General features: G+C 39.8%; 1 protein-coding gene across 1 annotated transcript in view; it reads right to left on the bottom strand.

Moving 5' to 3' along the window:
• The window catches only part of Pde7b (phosphodiesterase 7B), a 142792-nt gene that overhangs the window by 10528 nt on the left and 110408 nt on the right, over window positions 1-21856 (bottom strand). The window contains exons 6-9 of the mRNA XM_027401919.2: window positions 20162-20262; window positions 18326-18457; window positions 7834-7925; window positions 1288-1432 (exon numbers count right to left, since the gene is read on the bottom strand). Coding sequence (XP_027257720.1) covers window positions 1288-1432; window positions 7834-7925; window positions 18326-18457; window positions 20162-20262 — 470 coding nt within the window. The remainder of the gene's footprint in view (window positions 1-1287; window positions 1433-7833; window positions 7926-18325; window positions 18458-20161; window positions 20263-21856) is intronic.

The raw sequence follows: 21856 nt of genomic DNA, 5'->3' as shown, positions 1-21856 counted from the left end.
TCTGAGGTGTCTGTCAGGTTTTGTCAGTTGTGATGATCCTAGGAGAGTTACTTTGAATTCCCAGACAAGTAGGTTCTCCTGACTAACAACTAGTAACAACTAACAACTAGATGTCAGGAGACCTGCCCACTAACAATGTTCAATTCTGTGACACAGTTCCTTATATCAGAGTGGACAGGGGTGTGGGGTCTGAGAGAGCCTCAGATGACACTAAGGTATAAATTCAGTTGTTTTATTTGGTTAGCAGGGGCACCAGGCCATGTGTTGACATAGGTAAGGCACAGAGGTCCTGTTAAGGATTTTAAAGATTCCTTTGAGTTAGCAAGACTTTCTTTTGCAATGCAGGGTCAAATATTTTTCAGTTACAAGTTTGTCTGAGTTACTTAAGTCAATCTGGCTCATCTTTGAGTACTTGGGTACTAATCTTTGAGCACTTAGGTAACAGAATACTGGCTTAGAAAGAAGTGAGGAGAATAGTCCTACAATTGGAAGTAGGGTACCTCCTGGGTATGGATGGAGTACTCTAGGTAGCTACAATGTGAAGGCTTGGAACAAAGTGACTATGGTTCTGTTTCTGAGTTAAGTTGGTCTGTCTAGGTAAGCTTAGGGTCCACATCTATACAAAGGTGCAGTGGTTTGAATGAGCATGGCCCCCATGGGCTCATATAATGGAATGCTTGGTTTCCAGTGGTGGAATTGCTTGGGAAGGATTAGGAGGTGTGGCTTTGTTGGAGGAGGTGTGTCACTAGGGATGGGCTTTGAGGTTTCAAAAGTCCATGCCATTGCCATTTAGCTCTTTCTCTCTCTTTGCCTTGCTGCTGTTTTCTCAGCATGTAAGCTCTCAGCTATTGCTCCAGCACCGTCTTTGTGAATGTTGCCAGGCTCCCTGCCACAATTTCATGGAATCGCTCTCTGAAATAGGAACCAAACCTCCAATGAAATGTTTTCTTCCATAAATGTACTTGGTCAATGGTATCTCCTTACAGCAATAGAAAATTAACTAAGACAAAGGTTTATACTCTTACTGATACACGAAAACTTCCATCGAGGTTATTTTGTGATGAGGCAACTACCAAGCAAGGAAAAATAAGACTTTCCACTTTCTGAAACCTTGATTTTGCTTGTTTGGAAAGCACTTAACAGCTGCATATCTTTCCAAGCTTTTAATAAAGTAGGTCACTACTCTAGCTTTACCATACATTATAGCATCTTTTCAAATGTGCTAAAATCATCGATTTCATCCTTAAGTGTTGTCACTTGGCCAGGCAGATGGCTTTTGTTGCTTACCTGAAGCATAAAGTGTCTGTCCTGTACATTCTCCAGTCTCAAGTCTTTATTGTGCAGGTGAGCTTTTAGGCGGGTGAGAAACTCATTCTGTCTGTTGATGTCTGTGGCCAAGATCAGGGATCCCAGCTGCTGTTCAATATCCTGTCTGCATCCACAAGAACAAAAGAGAAACACACACTCACAAAGCAAATCTCACTCAGGATGGCTGATTCTCTCACCATCATGTGGCTTGCCATTTTAGCCTTTAATTTGTTTATGACACACCACCCTGTCCCTCACAGCCTGAGAGCGAGTCTTCTGTCCTTGGACAGAAGTGTGTCAGAGCTACACAGAGAGACTGAAATCTTAGGTGAATGAAGTTCTGTTCATTACACATTCCCATGGTTGCCATGGGGGGAAATTTGAAAGAGTAAAAGAAAAGCATGCTTTAAGGGGGACATAAAAAGACTTGGAAAAATCATAGGAGTTTGGGTTGTGCCTTTTGAGAGTTTAAAGTAGCTCAAACAATAAGATGTTCATGGAGAAAGAAAAGGTGGTAGCAGCAGTCTTAAGGTTCAAAAATATGTATGTCTATTTCTTACTATGTGTATGTGTGTCGCCACATGTATGACAGTACCCACAGTGGTTGGAAGATAGCTTTGGATTCCCTGGAGCTGAAGTCACAGGTGTTTGTGAGCTGCCTGATGTGGGTGCTGGGAACTGAACTCCTGTCCTCTGGACGAACAGTAAGGGCTGTTAACCAATGAGTCATCTTTCCAGCCTACTGGTCATAATTTGGAAGGTAATGGTGATGGCACTATGGGATGGAATGAGTAACAACACAAAATAGACAGGCCAGAAAGAGAGAGTAGAATTTAAATGCAAAACTAGGTCATTAAGACATCATTATAAACCAACAGGCAAGAGACACATGAGTGTACAGGTTAAACAGAAGAAATGGGACATTTCACAAAGCAGTGCAGGTTAGAGCTTTGCTTCTCATGCTGAAGTAAATCAGGAGGAGGAGGACTGATCAGTGACTATTTAAGGTCGACCTTTAGTAATGAGATATGTTGAAGCAGGATTTATAGAGAATGACTGTGCCATTTAATGAGTCAAGATAACTTTATCATCACCACCCAGTCAAAGAACATTGCCAGTGTCCTGGGTGATCCCACTGCCTCTACCATGCCCTTCTTCTCCAACAAGTATGCTGCAACCACCCCCTTGCTCTTTATTTTATTGTTTTTTTTGTCTACTTGCAATAATTTTGCCACCATACATGTTTAATAAGATGCTTTAATTTTAGCCACTTTCAAACTTTGTTATATGGTATATATTATATACATTATATTAGATATCGTATATAGTATAATATATTGTATTATAATATACAGTATGTAATATATATATATATATATATATATATATTATATACAACTTGCCTCTATCCCCTTTTGTGGTAGGCGTTGTACTATTTATTTTTAACCATATTTTTATTCTTTGAGAATTTCATACATGTGTACAATATGTTTTCACCAAATCCTCCCCTAGTCCTTCCCCTTCAGCTCTTCCCAGATCCCTTCAACTGACCTACCTTCCCCTCAATTTTCATGTTCCTCTGTTTTGGTTAACTTGAGTCCAGTTGGTGCTGCCAGTTTGTACGTGGGTATAGGGTTATTGACTAGAGCATGTTGCCTCTGTTGTTGTTGTTTTGAGACAGGGTTTCACATAGTCCAGGTAAGGCCTTAACTTACTATTTAGTGAGGCTGACCTTGATCTTGTGGTACTTCTGACTCCACCTCCCAAATGCTGGAATTTCAATAGCATGCCACTATGTCTGGCTAAAGTCTTGTCTTTTTGGCTTGAAATTATGTTTGAGACTCATCTGTGTTGAGATGTAGGCTCTAGTACATAATTTCATCATTATATTATATTATATCCCATTATAATAATATACTCTAATGTATCTATTTTTGATGGTCAATTCAGTTGCTTCTAGTTTTTAACTACTGTAAAAATGCTCAATAAACATGCTTCTGTATTTCCAGTTACACAGGTACAGAAGATTATCTTGGGTGCATATTTACAAGTTATAAATTAGTGCAGTGGGCCTATGGAGTAACTGAGAAATTAGTGTAAAAATCATTTGACAGTGGAAACGAGGTGATTAAAGCTCATCTACAAATTTATATTAACATGTTAGCAAGGCTATAACTAGGAATATATGTGATATAAAGAAGCTTATTTTATTACTTATATTAAGAAAACATCTTAGGGAGGAAAAGAATTCATGAGTAGGGGATTATAACTGCCTCATTCATGCCATGCAACTGTTAAATAGTATATTTATTGATATGTAAAAATGTTATGTTTTATTGCATAAAAATAGGATGCAATGAATGTAAAGTGTGATCTCTGTGGTATTAGAGAGTAAGTTATATGTAAAGTAGAATTATGATTGACTTCCCTTTTCTTTATATTTTTCAATTTTATATGCATTTAAAAATGAGTAGTTACTAAGTTTATAGCCAGAAAGATAGCATTATAATTAGAATTGTTTCCTGAGTCAAATTGAAAGACAAATTAAGAACTTCAAGTAATATTTACACTATATAAAAAGGTTACTATACACAACATAAGGTCTTACAAATGAATAACAGTGATGAAAATGGGAAAAGAGCTAAAATATGATCTCTAAAATAAATAGCAGTGATTAACAAATAAATAAAAATTTTCAATGTCAGCTTAAGTAAATGGTTCATGGTGACTGAATGAGAAGCTCTTTCATGTTCTCATTGTGTGTGTGTGTGTGTGTGTGTGCGCACACGTATATGTGAAAACTTCCAAATACTTAAAAATACAATAAAAGATTTGGGAGATAGTTCATTGGCAGATTTTCTTGTAATTCATTAATGTCATCAATGGCAACATAGGTAAGCATACTTCTTGGAAAAACAATATGATGACATGTAACAAGAACCTTTATTCAGAGTATCATAGTTTTGGAAGAATATATACATTTTAGATTTCAAGATTTCTGGGAAAATAATATTTTGGTATATCTACAATTCCATTTTTGGATGATAAATATTTCACATGCCATTTTTTCAAATGGAATGCATGGAGCTGTATGTAATCTGGCATTCAATTTAAAGAAAGATTTGATAACACTTCTTTACTACACTTTAATAAGTCCTGTTTTCCCAGAGACAAAAATCCTTCACTTCAAAATCATGCCTTATCCATGTTTTTGGCAGCACCCACAGATGTCAGATGTGGGCAAATATTTTCAAACAAACTACAAGTAAAAGTAGAATCAAAACACCTAAATGGGCACCTTGAGAAATCACTGAGAACTACTTTATAACTACTTTCATCAGATAGATATTGATATAATAATGTCTCAAATATAATGTAACACTAGTTTTATGTTGCCCTTTTATTTTACTTTTATTATAAAAACAAAAATATTGTTTATAATGAAATAATTTTGAAACCACCCAATTTCCAACCAATAGTGAATAAATACATTACTTGGATACAATATTGACAAATAGTCAACACAGTAACTTTAAGTCACACATTGGATGATGTAGAAGAAAACCTTTATAGAAATTGAACACTGTTAGGATAAAAACTAATATAAGCCAGATGTGGTGACCAATGCTATAATCTCATCACTAGAGAGAAGGAGGCAAGAGAATTGATGTGGATTTGAGTGGGTTACAGAGTGAGAGCCTGCTTTAAAACAATCTGAACAGAAGGGATGGAGAGATGCTCAGTGGTAAAGTGCACTTGCCGCTCTTGCAGAGGACCTGAGTTTTGTTCCTAGCACCCACGTTGGATGGCTCACAAGTGCCTGTAATTCCAGCTCCAGTAACCCTCTTCCGGCCTCTGAGGGGACCCCAATGTATATGGGGCACACACATACAAACAAAACAAAAAATCCCCAAACGTAAAAAGAACAACACATGAAACCTGCACATGTGTCTTGCATTTTGTTAAAATATGGTTGTACTAAAAATACTGAAGGGAAATATAGCTGATAGGTTAACGATGACTATTCCTCACTGACGGGGTCACCAGTACTTTTGTTTTTCTTCTTTGAACTATATGGACCTGTTTGTATTCTGTCGACTGTTTTGCTCTTCAAACATGACAACTTCATTATGGTTCAAATGATTACTTTTCTTAGCCTTACATAGTTTCTGCATTTAACATATCTGGCTTTCGAAGGTCAGAAAAATAACTTTAAATAACTTCCTTGAGGGTAGAAAAACTAATAATGATGAATGTAACTTTTGTTATGATGTCCGTTCACAATTATTATTGTGTAATAATAATAATGCTTCCAGAGGCAGCATTTATAATAGAGTATCTCACAGAGATACTGTGGCACAGAAATAAGTGGCATTTTTATTGCAATGCATAGGAGTGAGCTGGAGTTTGAGGACCCTCACTGGAGCAGCAAGAAGGACTAGTGGGACTGTTTTGGGAAAAGTGTGGTCATACTGGGTCCTTTGTTCCTTCATTCCCATTTATCACCTCATTATATTCTTTTCTTGCCCTCCTTCCTTTCTGTTTTTTTTTTTTTTTTTTTTTTTTTTTTTTTTTTTTTTTTTTTGTGTGTGTGTGTGTGTGTGTGTGTGGGATGCTGCTTTTATTTCCAGAGGGTTAAAAAGTTATCAAGAGTTCAGTTCCTTCTGCAAGTTGAACATTCCTTCCATAGCTGTATGAAATGGTATCAGAGGTCCAGGAAAAAACCTTACAAGCCCAGAGCATGCTGCCTGTCTTATGGCAGCACACAACTCAGTGCAGAACATACTTCCCGTCTGTTGAGGAATGTTACTTTAACTCTGTAAAGATGTGTTACATTTATTTATGCTGTTTTTTTAACTATGTAAAGATGTGTTATATTTGTTTATGTTGCAGAATATTACTTTGACTATGTAAAGGTGTGTTACATTTGTTTGTGCTGCATTTGTTTAACTATGTAAAGATATTTTGCATTTGTTTTACCTTGCTTGGTCTAATAAAAAGCTGAACAGCCAATAGCTAGGCAGTAAAGGGATAGGTGGGGCTGGCAGGTAGAGAGAATAAGTAGGAGAAAGAGTCTAGGCTCTGGAGAAGAGAAAACAGGGAGAAAGAGAGGGATATGCCTGGAGCCAGCCAGGCAGCTGCCATCCAGCCAGACATGGAAGAAACAGAAAAAGTAGGACATACAGAATGAAAGAAAGGTAAAAAGCCCCAAGGCAAAATGTAGATAAAGAGAAACAGGTTAAATTAAGTCATAAGAGTTGGTGGGACGAGCATAAGGTAAGGCCAAGCATTCATAACTAATAATAAGTCTCTGTGTCATGATTTGGTGGCTGGTGGCCAAGAAAGTCTGTTACAACTGTCCTATGGCATACACACTACTCTGACCTGGACCTCAAGTTCCCACATGTTCATAAGACACTCACAATAATCAATTTTTGCCACTCACCTAACACCCTTGGGTCCTCCACATTTTCATGAAAGAGATCAGAATTTGTGGTGGTTTTGTAAAATAGTGTATTGGCTAAGTTGGGGCCATGCAGAAAATGAGTAAGATTCAGAAACTGACAAACAGTAGACTATGAAAATTAATATTTTCTGCTTAAAATGCAAAAGACAGCTGGGTGTGGTAGTGCACATCTTTAATTCCAGCACTTGGGAAGCAGAGGCAGGAGGATCCCTGAGTTCTAGGCCAGCCAGATTTACAGAGTAAGTTCCAGGACAGTCAGGGCTATGCAGGGAAACCCTGTCTTGGGGAAAAAAAAAACAAAAAACAAAAAACAAAACAAAACAAAACAAAAAAACGGACAAAAACAGCAAACAACAAAAACCCAAAAGACATTAATCGAATCAATGAAAAAAAGAAAAAGAAACAAACAAACAAGCAAAAAAAAAAAAAAGGACTGAGGGTAATTCAATGAACAAATCCATTGAATTTATTTTGTTTTATTTATGTAGTTTTTGGAGTGGAGTTTTTCTTTGTAGCCCAGGCTGCCCTCAGTTCTCCAGTGGTCCTTCTGCCTCAGCTTTCACACTACTAAAGATATAGGCATGAGTTACACACAACTTAACAAAGTATTTCTCACTCCTCCTTTCTCCCAAGATTGGCAAAGACAAAACACACGTTACTGGACAAGTCCTTAATCTAGCTTTCGAATTCCTATGTTCTTTCTTGACAAATATTTATTCGTTGTATCTAAACGGGAGGACGGTTTGCTAACATAAGGGACAGGAATTTGGCAGTGCAGAGCCTTGTGGCTGAAGAGTGTGAAAGCAGAGAGCTGTATATTATTGCCCCCACCCCCACTTTAGGTCATAGACCATCTGAGACCCTTTCAAAGTGCACAGAGATATTCTGGTTTTTGGGTTGTGGTACCTGACACTGAATCTCTTGCTGGACAATCAAGGGAGGGCAGGCAACCAACAACTGGCTCCCTGCTACTGACACAGGAGTTCCAGCATGCCCTGGAGAACGTGACTTATCTTTACTGTGTGCACATCAGTCTGTTTCATCTCGACAGCACTTACGTCATTTCCTTTGGCAAGTGAGCAAGAAGCCTTGATTCCCGAAGCATGCCAATTGTAGATCGCCAGTGGTGATTCTCCAGTACAGACATATTCTAGAAGAAAGAAAACAAAAGCTATAAAGGAGACCAGAGCTAGGATAATGATCTTTCACAGCTGAACACACCTTGGGGCTAGCCAGGATTTTCTTTCCAGCCAGAGTCTGACCAGAAAAGAAAACCAAGTATAAGGATGATGGCTTTGCCTTCAGGCTGTAGTGATGGTTGGGCGTGTACTGTCCTTTGGGGGCCCTGAGTCTAGGTTGACTAATTATGTTCCAAATAACATGAACCCCTGTCCCTGCTTCCCACTGCTCACTTAGGTGACCCTGCATGTAGAAGAATAAATTGAAGCAGTTAAAACAAGCAGCAATGCTGTTAGGGCATTACAGTCACCACATCATCCAAGACTGACTGACCAAACTGAGCAGAGGTCTAATTTGCCCTGCTGACCATAGATGATAAGAACTTTCTATACTCTGACTCCCATGGCTATTGGCAGCACATTCAGAATTCTAAGTCCCACTTGATATTGTTTTGATTATTAGGCAAGTGGTCTTTCTTTTTCTTTCTTCTTTCTTTCTTTCTTTCTTTCTTTCTTTCTTTCTTTCTTTCTTTCTTTCTTTCTTTCTTTCCTTCCTTCCCTCTCTCTCCCTCTCTCCTTTTCTCTTTCTCTTGTTTTTTTTGAGACAGGGTTTCTCTGTATTGCTTTGGAGCCTGTCCTGGAATTTGCTCTATTGACCAGGCTGGCCTCAAACTCACAGAGACCTGCCTGCTTCTGCCTCCTTGGGATTAAAGGTGTGCACCACTACCACCCATTGGTATTTCTTTTTAAAATTGATTTTATTTTTAACTATACATATGTGCACATGAAGTACCCTTGGAGGTCAGAAGAGTGCATTGGGTCGCCTGGAGCTGGAATTACAGGTGGTTGTAAACCACTGGACTCGAGTGCTAGGAACCTAACTTGTGTCCTCCAAAGACAGTATGAGCTCTTACCTGCTGAGCCATCTCTGTAGACCCTAGTGACAATTTTTTTATGTGCACTAAAGTTTAAGTACCACTGTTAAGGAGACATCTTGGCCCCCAGAATACTGACATTTGGTGAAGTCTGGGAAATGGAATCACAGACTATAGTTGCTTCCTTGTTCAGTTATCTTGACAGTTTCACTTCTGGGGAATGTCTATTGTGTTTAGCTTCTTCCTTGTACTTACTGTTAGTGTAAGTTTTTCTGTTTTTGGTTTTTTCTGAAATAGGAGTCACAGAATTTACAGGTTGTCCTTGGACTTAACATCTAGCCCAGGCTGGCCTCTAACTATCCATCATCCTGGATCAGCCTCCCCAGTGCTGGGATTAAAGATGTGTACCACCACTGCCTGGCAACCGTCAACTTTTTTTTTTTTTATAGAATGTAAAGAGTTACACAATTCAGGGTCCCCTAAAACCACATCTCTCCTTGCTTCTTAAATCTCCCTAGGACTCTGTTGTGATGAGCTTCTTGAGGAATGCCTTAAACCCATACTTGGAGAGACTGTTATACTGCGTTTGCCTCTCTCTTGCCAAGCAGTCGCTTGACTTTTATTTACCACTTGACCATGTTTGAACCAGTGATGAAACTTTATTGCTTTCATCCACTGGTCTGTTATTTCCTTTTGGGCTTGAGCCACACTCAACACAAGAAAATGTTTGTTGGAAGTCACATGCTAGACTAATTTGTCCTGATTGTGACGATTTATGAGCATAGAGAGAGATAGGTTAGCGGGATGTGACAGATGTTCAATCCAGCAGTGACATTTAATTCAGTCATTCATGAGTTCACTTGACAGACTCATTCAGGCAGATAGAGACAGGAGCTACTTCACATGAGTTGTTCAAGGGGCCAAAAAGTGTAACAAGACCTAATGACAAATGACACTACATCTCTGTTGAGTGGAATAAAAGTGTCAGAGGGATGGCTGTAGGCACTGTTCCCTATGCCAGTCTGACTTGACGTCTTCATTAGTGATCTTCCTGCAGACAGAATCTGTGGATTCTTGGGAAGTTTGCTGGTGAAAGCATATTTGGATGGGAGTTTCAAGGAAATGAGAGGACACTGAGCAGACAGGGAGCACACTTGGTGTCTGGGATTGCAAATGGACTCATGGGTAAAGAGTCTTACACAAGCAAGAGTTTGGTCAGAGTGGTGTTGGAACCAGGGCTACTGCACTGGCTTCAAGGGAGTAAGAAGGGCAGAGAAGAGAGGTTGCACACCAAGTTCCGTCTTTGGACCAAGCACTTTATTTAACCTTATTTAATCCTCACTTAGCCCTTGGATGTTCTTAACTCAGGTATAATGAACACTCAGCTTCCTCCCCCTGGGTGTGAGGCTGGCACCCACTTAGTGAGTGGCTAAGGAGTATCTTTGAGTCACACCTGCCAGTATAAATACCTGGACCATGTATATGCTTCCTGTTGCCCCCCAAGAATTTCCTCTGTGTTGCCGTATCTAAGCTCCCAGAAGCCAGAACTCAATAAGCTCACAAATACCAACAGTTAGACTTAATTTTGCCCTTACTTTTCAGAATTGATGTCTAAAGACGAAAAAGTCATTAAGTTATGTCTTGCTTATTTGTAAACATTAGCATTTTAACACCATGTCTTTGCATATTAAATGTATTCAGGGAATCTAAATACCATTTACTTTTAATGCCCCTTCATTTCTCCTTGAAAAAAGGCACATGAATAAAGTATTATTTAAGTCAGAAGTTTCAAATCAAAGATGTACCCCTGTAACTGCTATTTTCTTTTCTTTCTTGGTTACGGGATTAGAACCCAGGACCTCCCACATGGCAAACTAGGCATATTCTCTACTTCTGAGCTACACCGCCAGCCCTGGAGCTTTTGTTTTAATTCCATTCCTCATAGGATTTTATTATTTATTTAATTACTGATTGTGTGTGTGTGTGTGTGTGTGTGTGTGTGTGTGTGTGTGTGTGTGTGATATTGCCTGCATATGTATGTGTGTGCCCATCTTGCACCCATGGAGAGGCTAGAAAAGGACAGTGATATCCACCTTTATTACTCTCTGTCATATTCCCTTGAGACTTTCTCTTTGAACCTGGAGCTAGGCTGGTAGTCAGCAAGTCCTAGAGAGCCTCCCATCTCAGCCTCCTTCCTACCCTCAGTGCTAGGGTTACAGGTATGTTTTGCCACAACTGTCTTTTCACATAGATTCTAGGGATTCAAACTCAGGTCATTATGCTCACACAGCAAGTGTTCTTACCCACTAGGCCATCTCCTCAGCCCCTGGAATTTTAGTTTAATGCCGTATGTTTATATCTATAAAGTCTTTTATTATAGTGTCATCATATTTCTCTGCACCAAAAATCGGCCTATAAGCTGAAATTCTAATTTAACAGATTTCCCTAATTTGGACCTACAAGAGTTAAATAATTTTTGAGATTGAGTTTATCATGTAATTGTTATTAATAACTAACTAGCCTTTAAAAAGACTGGAGTATTGCACAAATCTGGAAAAAATTAGGCAGAATAATCAAAGTTATTGGCAGTCATTTAAGGAGACCAGTGGGGGTGGGGTCTCAGTTACAGGAGACAGCTTTTAATACTTCTGACTCAGAAAAAGTAAGTGGCCGTCTTCTGTAAAGTGGAAAAGGGTGACTGTGTAAGGTGGCTGAAGATGTACAACTTTGACTTGATTGCCTTGCTGGCCCATTCCAGGCAGGACAACATAAAGGCCCAAACACAGATTCTGCACACTGTTAATGCCTAAAGGCTGTTCAGAAAGTCTTCATGCATTCCCAAGAGCACACATCTCTGATGCTTGGAGATTGCTGCTAGCCGTGACCACTGTTAAAATAAAAAAAAATGTTTCCTAGTCATCTCTGTGTATAAGCCACATGGCCAGGTAAAGAAGTAAGTACTTATCCAATGGATACCAAACAAAGCCTACACTCTAATGTTTAAAAGTTGAAAAGATTGTTAATTGAAAAAAAACAAGATTTGAATTTTGGACCAATATCTGATAGAAGCAAAATGTGGGATTCTCTGTTGTGAAATCCTTAGACTTTCATTCAAGGCAAAGATATTTTGAAGTTATGGTGGCAATTGGTTCTTCTTTATTACATTTTCATAGATAACCAGATAACTCCAAAAATAAAATATCAGGTAGCATTTGTTAGTTGCAGGGTGCAAGGAAGATCACTATAAAGAATTTTAAAATTACTCCAACCCATCCTGCAGTTTACATGACAATTAGCGGGAGAAGCAATGGAATGTTCACTAACACCAGCCATGTGCTGGACACTGAAAAAGAACAAATGCATGCCAGAGACTTGCTGTCCTCCTGAGACATGAGCTTCTAACCAGGCAATGGCAATTTTGATTAGTACACCTGGCCATAAGGGAAGAGAACCCTAAGGTTGTGGAGGAGACACAAGGAAGCTGGATCTTTTGAGACAAAGAAGGTTTCAAGGAAGAAAAGATGCCCAAGATGAGACCCAGAGGACAAATGAGTCAGAGTGGACCGAGGGAGTGTATGCATATACTTGGGCAAAATATACTAAGTGATAGTGCATTTGGTTAAAAATGGGCAGAAGTAGTAGTGTGTGGAGACCTGAAGCGAGTGATACTTTATCTCTGTCTTCTCTGTTTGGTCTGATTTTTTGTTTTAGAAATGGCCATATTGTAACAGATCACACATTTTGCTTAGTTATTTTCTATTTTGCCTCAGAAAGCATAGGAATTTTTACTTGTTTTGGTCATCTTTGGCATTCGTGGCGCCTGGCATGTATTAAGCACTCCACAAATATTTGTTGAATGAATAGAGGAATGAGATATGTTGGAGAAACTGAAAGTATTTCTGATTTGTGATTTATTGAGGCCCGGTGTGTGTGTGTGTGTGTGTGTGTGTGTGTGTGTGTGTGTGTGTGTGTGTGTGTGTGTGGTGTGTGTGTGTGGATACGGTGGAAAGAGAGGCTTGGTGGGACAGCAAAGCTATAGTGAGAATCCCAAGGTTGGTGCTGGTACATTACGTGTTTGGTTATTTACAAAATCCTGAGGAACAGTGGGTTTTTTAGCAGGAATCTGTGTGGTCAGAATTGGGTTTAAGGAAACCTCCTGGTTGCACAATGGGGAAAGGATTGTAACCAGGCAACACTGAGGGATGTGGATACAAGGAGACAGAAGGATGTCTATGTCCTGAATGAGAGAAAAGCAGGGACAAGAATCAGGCCATTCACTGGTTTGCCTAGAGAACTGTCAGAAAGACAATGGCTTGTCCCTAGTGCTCAAGCAGTACCACTGTGACAGGCTTATCTGATACTCACAGTAGCTCATTCCATTATCCACAAAGGGCAGACCCAGAGAAAGAAGACAAGAGTTCAGAAATTGTCAGGGAGATGCAAACATACGATGAGATGATTCACCTTGATGCCCCTTGGTATCCTAGAAGTTTGGAAGATTTTCCAGGCAGCACATCTATCTGCCTGGAAGGAGTATCAGTTCAGCAATTTCACATTGTCCCAGTGGCAATATGTCTTCATATCTCAGACTCCACACACTTGCAGTTTTAAGAATAATCTTTTAAAATCTCCCTCCTCTCTAGTCTGTCTATCTATCTTTCTATCTATCTATATCTATCTATCTATCTATCTATCTATCTATCTATCTATCTATCTATCTATCATCTATTTGTGTGTGTAGTGTATATGTGTAAGGCACTCTTCCGTGCATATACATGTATCAGTTAAAGGTCAACTTCAAGTGTCCTCCTCTATGACTCCTCATCTTACTTTTGAGACAGGCTCTCTTGCTGAGCTCAGGGCTGGCAGTTTCACCTAGACTGACTGGCCAGCAAGTCTCAGGGGTCCTGCTCCCTCTGTTTCCCAGGTGCTGAAGTTAGAGGCATGCACCACCACACCTGACTTTGATGTGGGTATTGGGGATTCAAACTCAAGACCTCATGCTTGCATGACAACCAACTGAGCCATATCCTGAACCCAAGAAAAATCTTCATCTTAATGTGGAAAGATGAAACTTCCATTTTTGTGGTTAACAAGAACTGTTAGAATTTTAATTTGGGAAAAGAAAACCCTTACAACATCAGAGGCAAAACACTACCACTCCCTATTTCCTTTTCTGAATTATCAAGATCTGCCCTAGAGATGGAACAATCCCTTTGACTGCTGGCATTTAATAAACCACCACACAGGTTTTCAAATTAAATCAAGAGGCTGTCTGTCAAAGGGAATCTGGCACAGCTGAATTGCTATCATGCAAGGAAGCTTTCCTTTCTGTTATTATTTTTTAATAGTGGTTACCCTCTTCCTCCTTCCTTCTTTGTGGAAATGGGGCTTGAACCTAGGGTCTTGTATAGACAAGCAATTTCTCTACAACTGAGCTATAGGCTCAGTTTTCCTTTTCCTGAATATTTTGAGACAGGGTCTCTCTAAGTTGCCCAGGCTGTCCTTGAATTTGCAATCCTGCTGCTTCCAACTCCTTGAGTAGCTGGGATTACAGTCCTGTGCCACCGTGCCTGGCTGTTCCTTCTCTATTTATTGGATACTTCCTTTGATGAAAATACTTAGAACTATGTTGATAAACTGAAAGTCTGGTATCCAAAGGAATCAGATGTTTTCCCATTTTAAATCTGGAGGATACAGGAAGAAAAACAACAGCATGAACCAGCTTGTGTTTTCATTCTTAATTGCTCACGAACAGACTCTGGAAATAACAGTTTCTGCCCTGCTCTCCCGCCTAACGAACCAAGTGGTCTCCTTGGAGATACCCCAAGGGCCTCATCTGGGAGGTCTCAGAGGAAGAGAAGCATCTTGAGTTCACAATAAATCCTTGGTCTTTGACAAACCCTGCTTTAAGGCCTGTTTGACTATTCTTCATCTTACCTACACAAGAGTTATCTTAGAACAAGGAATGTAGATTCACTTGCTGTCCATGAAATACCTATTCAGACTAGGGCCTGGGAAACTTAATGAAGCAGAAGATCAATTTTGACCCTCCCTCATAGGATTTAATACTCTAGAATACCTTTCATCCTATAGAAATGATAAGGTCATGAATAATCTTTGCAATTACATATTTGAGGGCAGTCATAGAAACATTCTTCTTGGACTGTCAGCCTGGTGTGTGTGATTCAGAGTCATTCAAAATAAAAAGGAATTTTAAATGTTAATCCCCCCCAATTGCCTATAGGAAATGATTGAGAAAAATCACACATATTTCTGCTAAACATAGAAAGGGATAGTCACAAGGTTTAATGGAAGAATCATCCATTATTTTATCCATGGAGGGGTCTGTCCATAGCTAGTGTGTAGTTGGGATCTATCAAGAGGAATTACATTTTAAGTTAAAGCGAAAGCAATTCTTTTAATAATTGTGGTAACCATTGTTACACTATTACATCTGATGCCATGCATACTTTGTAGCTTGCTGAGCCGATCTATGACTCTGCATGCGTATGTGTGTGTATGATGGTGAGTAATATTGGAGGGTGGAGGCAAAGAGAGTCAATTGTGAGGACTTCCTCCCACACGCTCTTGTCTCTTTTGGTCTATCTTCCTTGACACACGGACTGCTTTTATTCTGAGTGAGACACCAGGTGGAAGTGCCTATTGTGTCTTCATATTGACCCTATTTGGCAAGTCAAGCTTAGGAATCTGGTTCAGACTTCAGACAATGGGGGGGGGGGTGCCCTCTGACCCTGCCTTCACTCCAGCTGCCCTGGCTCTTTCCTTATCTCAGTGCAAAGGCACATGCTGGGTGTTATGCTGTGATCTTCTTTATCAGAACTGAAAGAGCAGGGCCAGCTGAAGGAGAGGAAGTGGCCTACACCTTATCTATTCATAGTCCCTTTGGATTGCAGCGAAGTCACGCATGCACGGGGGGTTCTCCCAGCCACCATAGCTCTGGCTCACCTCCTCTGTGGTACTCTTGTTGATTAAATGTGTATGGGAGTGTATAATTTTTGTAAATATTTGTACATTTGTTTATCTCACTCATTATCATGGTTCTTAATGATTTTCTGAATATGTAACTCATCGTAAAGTTAATGAGGGTAATTTTTTAGTGGAAAAAATGTGCATAGGTACCCTGTGTTTCAAAAGATTTAAAATAGCATGTGTTCCTAATGCCTCGCTAAGTGCATACACTATATGATATCATTTCTTCCCTCCATACTGGGGCCTTCCTCACACACGCTGGAAACCCGGAGAATCATGATGCATGGAGAAAGAACAAAAATGCCTGAGATGAGAAAAGGACATTAGAAGGGACACTTGCTCTGTCAGACTTTGCCCTTCTCCCCCATTCCCTCTGCCTTGCTAAAAACCATTAGATATGCTCTTCAAGCTAGCCACGGAGGTCTGTTCCCTTATTTGGTCACTTCCTCCTCCTGAGTCTGACTACCAAGGTCCAGCTATCAAAGTATTGAAGTCCAGCTATCAAAAGCCCCCTTTGGCTCACCTAATTAACATGCCCAATTAAAATTAAACACCTCATCCTAAGCTATAATTTTCCTATGTGCCACATCTGTCTCCCCTCTACTCAGAGGCAGTCCTATCTCCCCACAAATACCTCTACCCTCTTTCCCTTATTCCTTTCCCCTTCTCCCTTGTCCTCTACTTGGGTCTTTGTCTCTTATTCCCTGCCCTTTGTCCCTCTGGGGGCAAATAGATCTCGTTTGTGCTGAGAACTTGGTCTTCAGGGTCCTGAGCCAATACTTTTTCTTTCAGGACATTAAACTGGAATTTGAGCCTGGAGGTGGTGGCGCACATCTTTAATCCAGCGCTCCAGAGGCAGAGGCAGGCAAATATCCGAGTTCAAAACCAGCTTGGTCTACAGAGTGAATACCAGGACAGCCAGGGCTGTTATACAGAAATACCGTCTCAAAAACAAAACAAAACTGAGATTATAGAGTAACTGAAAGACGAAATGTCTCTATAGTGGAGTATCAGTTTGTTAGGCATCTCACAGTTAAGTTTATGTTCTCTTTCAGGTTCCAGTCTGTAACATCTCAACTTGACTGATAAGTTTCAGCCTTTATCTCAGCCAGCTTTATGACACCAGGCAGGTCTTTATGGGACCACTGAGTATTGGTTTGTCTCTAACACTGTCCTTAAAATGGAAGGACTTGTGTTTCTAGCCTTCAGGAGATGCTCACACCAGTAAGTAGATGTCTGATGAAGATAGAATCTTGTACAATGTTTTGGGGCCTTCTTTTCCAAATTCTCCTTTTCCAGTCTCCTCCATTTTTCCTGTCAGGGACCAGACCACACAGTCTACATTGTGTCTCCTGGAGACAACAGTAGCCCACTTTGCTGCACCAACTAAAATCTTTGGAAACAAAGAATCATGCAGGTGTTTATTTTTTTTAATATTAAAAAATTACACCTGTGTATGCTCTGTAAGTAACTCCTCAAACCCCTTTCAAACTAGAATTAACTTTGGGTAATGGTCATTTTGAGCACCTGAATTTGAACAAAGATTTTATTCATTTTTTGATTCCTTGGTCCCTGATGATCAATATGATAAAAAGTTACTGGTTAAAATCATACAAGACTACATATTGTACCAAAAATCCTGGAAAATTTGATTGTATCAGAATATTTACTCCAGAATTGGTTCTCTTGTGCCACTTTGTGAGGTCTGGGGATTGAACTCAGGGTGAGCCAAAAAGTAAGCCACTCTACCCACTGAGCCATCTCACTGGCCCATATTGTGTATGTCTTTTCATATACTAAATGCAAAAGTGTGCTTTCATAACCTTTATTTTTAAGTACAAATGTGTCAATTTTGGTAGACACTTCATTGTTATGATTAACATAATGAGAAACTGATGTAAGTTTTCATATTAGTTGGTATGTAAATGAATTCTTAATTAGTCTAATAAAAACCTGGAGTCAGATGCAGAGGAAAATGCTGAGAGATCAGAGAGAAGAAGGAGCAAGCCAAAGCCACGTTTACCTCATTAGCTTCTCCCCAGAAAACAGCGCAAGTTCCTGTTTCTACATGCTTATAGCCTCTCTTCATCCAGCCATCTCACTTCCTGTCTCTCTCCATCCATCTCACTTCTTGTTTGTATAGACCTCCAGACCTCAACTGAGCAATAGGTATAAGACAATCTCCATGGAGACAATATGTTAAGCCACAGAAGGTTTGTTCTTGCATCCTGTTAACTTAGGACAGTTTCAAAGCAGCCTTGGAGCAAACTGATTTTCTTGGATATCTTTGTACACCAACTTAGCCTTCAGAGTATAGAAGGTTCTAATTCAAACCAGGCTCTTTGGATGTGTTTGCATCACTGAGATTGACTGACCTTCAGTGAGGGCCATCTTTTGGGACAGGAAGAAAGTGCTAGCTGAACACCTAAGGCAATTGACTGTATTTGCTCCTCATTCAGCATTTATTTATTTATTTTTTCATTTATTCATTTATTTATTTTTACCTGATACAGGTTGGCAAGGTGGTGGTTGGTTTTGATCAAAAATGGCTGGTTCACCCCTGGGTGGTCAACGTCATGAGCTGCTGCAGCCAGTAGTCCAAGCATGATATCCAGAGGTGTGAGGAAGCTGGCCAACTGTTAAAAAAATAAAATTAGGAGATTGATTGTTGCCATTTGCAATGGGCAATGTCAATGGCTGATGGGCAGGAGCAGTGGCCATATCACCCTCACTTGGATAGAAAGTTGTAAGTGAAGAAATAAGTTAGTCAAAGGAATAAACAGACTTGAAGAATCACTAGTGTGCTGCTTTGTTTAAACATTAATTTAAAAAATATTACTATTCTGTCCCTTGCTCCTGTCCTGTGTGTGTGTGTGTGTGTGTGTGTGTGTGTGTGTGTGTGTGTGTGTGTGTGTGTGTGAATAAAGACATTCAAACCCGGTGGCATGTGTGTGGAGGCCTTCCACTGTGGGATTTGGGGACTGAACTTAGATTATCAGGCTTTTTTACCAACTAAGCCATCTTACCTGTTTTCCCTTAATTATTATTATTATTGTTATTATTATTTTTAAATTCTATGCTGGGGATTGAATCTAGGGCCTCACACATGCTCAGCAAGCACACTACCACTGAACTTAGACGCCAGCCCTGGTGTGTCTTAACTAAAATATATCTTTGCCGCTTCTTTGAAAGAAGTTGATTGAATTGCAAAATTTGCATGCTGTTTTGATATAGAATAAGTGGTGGGGAGTGTGTGAGAATCTTTCCTTTTTGGTCAACCAGGAAAACAAGCAGGAAAAGGGGAAGTCTGACTTAGAAGCAAACGTATGTAACATACCTATTAGAGTACGTAGGGATCAAAAAGGCTTTGGTTTCCAGGTAAGTAGATCCCTCCAGCTTTATCCTGAGATGCCTATGTGATAACTGTGTGTTCAGTGGCTTATGTTGAAGCATCTGCATATTTTCCTTTCTTTCTTTCTTTTTTCCCTTTGATTTTTCAAGACAGGGTTTCTCTGTGTAGCGTTAGAGTCTGTCGTAGAACTCCCTCTGTAGAACAGGCTGATCTGGAACTCACAAAGATCATCTGCTTTCCTCTGCCTTCCGAGTGCTGGGATTAAAGGCGTGTGCCACCACCACCCAGCCTGCATATATATTTTTAATGAACTACTAAAATTGATTGTACTAAGCAGAGTGTTGAACTTGAATACTATTTTAAAAAACCCTCAAAGGAATTCCTACTGTATATTACAAAACCCCTAATTATTTAATAGTGATGAATGGCCTTAATTGTAAAGAATATTACATTACACTATCATTTTGTGTTTATTCTCTGATATTGGGTTGGTTCATTGCATCAGAGCATGCTTGCTAAGAGATCTTGGACACTCAAGAATTTTCTTGGATTCTGAATCAGAATCTCCCATTGACCGAATAGAAATGGGACTTGAAACTGGAGGAGCTCTGATCCCCTTTACTGATCAGAAATCACAACTGGAAAGCTTTCTCCACTGCAGCTCAGTGCTAACAGTGCTCATGGTAAAGGTCCCTTTCGGATATGCTGGTCTTTGGGACCACTGAGGATATATAAGAGGTTGGCTGGGTGTTTCTGGCTTCGAATAGCCTTGAAAATCAATAAACCATGGAAGGAAGTTTCAGAAAATCCACATCTGTTTTCATGGATATGGTAAGATTTTCAGAGCTGATGCTGAAAACGTTAGTATAAATAATTTTCAGTCATATTGTGACTGAATTGGATTCCCAACATTGAACAATTGAGTGCTTAGCAATACATCAACTTGGCATCTCCAGATGATGGAGGAGGTGACTGAATCTTGCCTTACCTTTGGCTCCTTCAGGTAACAGTGCATGGCCTGGGTGACATCAGCTGCATGAACAGCATTATGGTATGGGTTGTGACCGTGGTAATCTTCCTGAACCATGACTAGGAAAAAATTAGGAAGCTTAGTCAGCTAAGATCAAAACAAGCACGACATAGTAGATGTGACTTACATAGGTATTTTTTTTTACTTCAAAGTATCAGAGCTTCCAATGAGGAATCCTTTAAAAGCGAGGGTGGTTTGCAAGCCTTGTGCCTCAACTGGGCTGTTTGTAATGGAAACGAAACGGAAGAGAAAGGCTAGAAGGGTCTGTGAGGCTCTTGGGATTTCTCACCTCTTCCATAAATTATCCCTTTCTGGAATTCAGGAAGGCTCTCATTCACAGGGCAAATAAATATGGAGGAAAAAGTACAACTTTATTTCACACCATCCTTTAATTATCAAAATCTGTTGCCATTCATTAATATTCTGCCATAGATGATGCTTCCTTTCAGAGCCCTTGTGTGTTGGATTCCTGCTGTCCAGTGATTATATTACCACTTGAATAATAAATACTCATCAAAACAAATCTAGTCTTCCATCAGGTAGCAGTTACAGGACTGCATTGATCCAAGGGAGGCTTCCTCGGTTCACATCTCCCTCTTCCATGGTCCTCCAGTGCAATTCAAGGATAAGAGGGCCATGTCTAATAATAGGCAATGCAATCTTGGTTTGTTGCTCTAGCAAATGACCAAGTCAATGCTTGGGATGCAATATATTCAGTGTGTATAGAATGACCAGACTTACAATGACTGTGTTCTTTTAGCTTATGCTATGAATCTGGCTCTGGGTTCTACTGTTAATTCAGCTGTCAAGGCTGTATTTCTTATATGTCCTGGGGGCTCATATACGTGTCCAAAGAATATGCATCTCTTTAGACCAATCGAAATTATTTGGCCCTTTTCGTGGCATTACTTTGCTCAAGCAATTAAAATACCATCAGCCCGAGGTTATTTAGGTTCCTGGAAAGGAGCGAAGTTGTGGCAGGTTTCCCATATTTCTACTGTGCTGCATGTGCTTTTTATTCAGTAGGTTTGTTTCATGTCCTATGTAAACTCCAGTTCAGTCACTTACCTATGATGCGCAAATCACTTAACCACAATTCTCAACTTTCTTCCCTGACTTTGGGATAACATTGTTCTGAGTTCAAGGTGTCACTGCTTTTGTATGATTCATACATACAAGCCCTTGATAGAGTTTCCAGAAGATGTAAACCTGGCGGCTGAGGCTATTTTTATCTTCCTTCTGTCGGCACTGAGTCAACTTTCAAATCCATAGTACAACCACATAGCAAATCAAAGAACCAGAAATGTGCTAAGTGGCAGAGGCAAGCCATCTGGTGATTAGAAAGCTACCTTGGAGATTCATGGGCATTTAAGTCAGAACACTCACAGAATGTAAGAACTGGGGCTGCTTTTAGGGAAAGAATGATGGCAGCATTGTGTGTAAAGATGGTGGGCTTACACCTGCATGTGAACTGGGACCAGGCTATCCACTAGTCATTAGCCTTGGGAAAGTAATGAAATCTCTTGTTTGTTCTCTGTAACTGTGGACCAAATGGTGATAATAATGTCCAATTTGGGTTTTCTTCAAATGATTAGAAATAATTTATCTAAAGTATCGCTCCCATGGTGGGTATGTAAATTGTAATACCATTCA

This window comes from Cricetulus griseus, chromosome 2 (assembly GCF_003668045.3).
Source record: "Cricetulus griseus strain 17A/GY chromosome 2, alternate assembly CriGri-PICRH-1.0, whole genome shotgun sequence".
Classification (NCBI taxonomy): Eukaryota; Metazoa; Chordata; class Mammalia; order Rodentia; family Cricetidae; genus Cricetulus; species Cricetulus griseus.
Note: the sequence above shows the minus strand (reverse complement) of the source record. Positions and strands in the feature narration are given on the sequence as shown.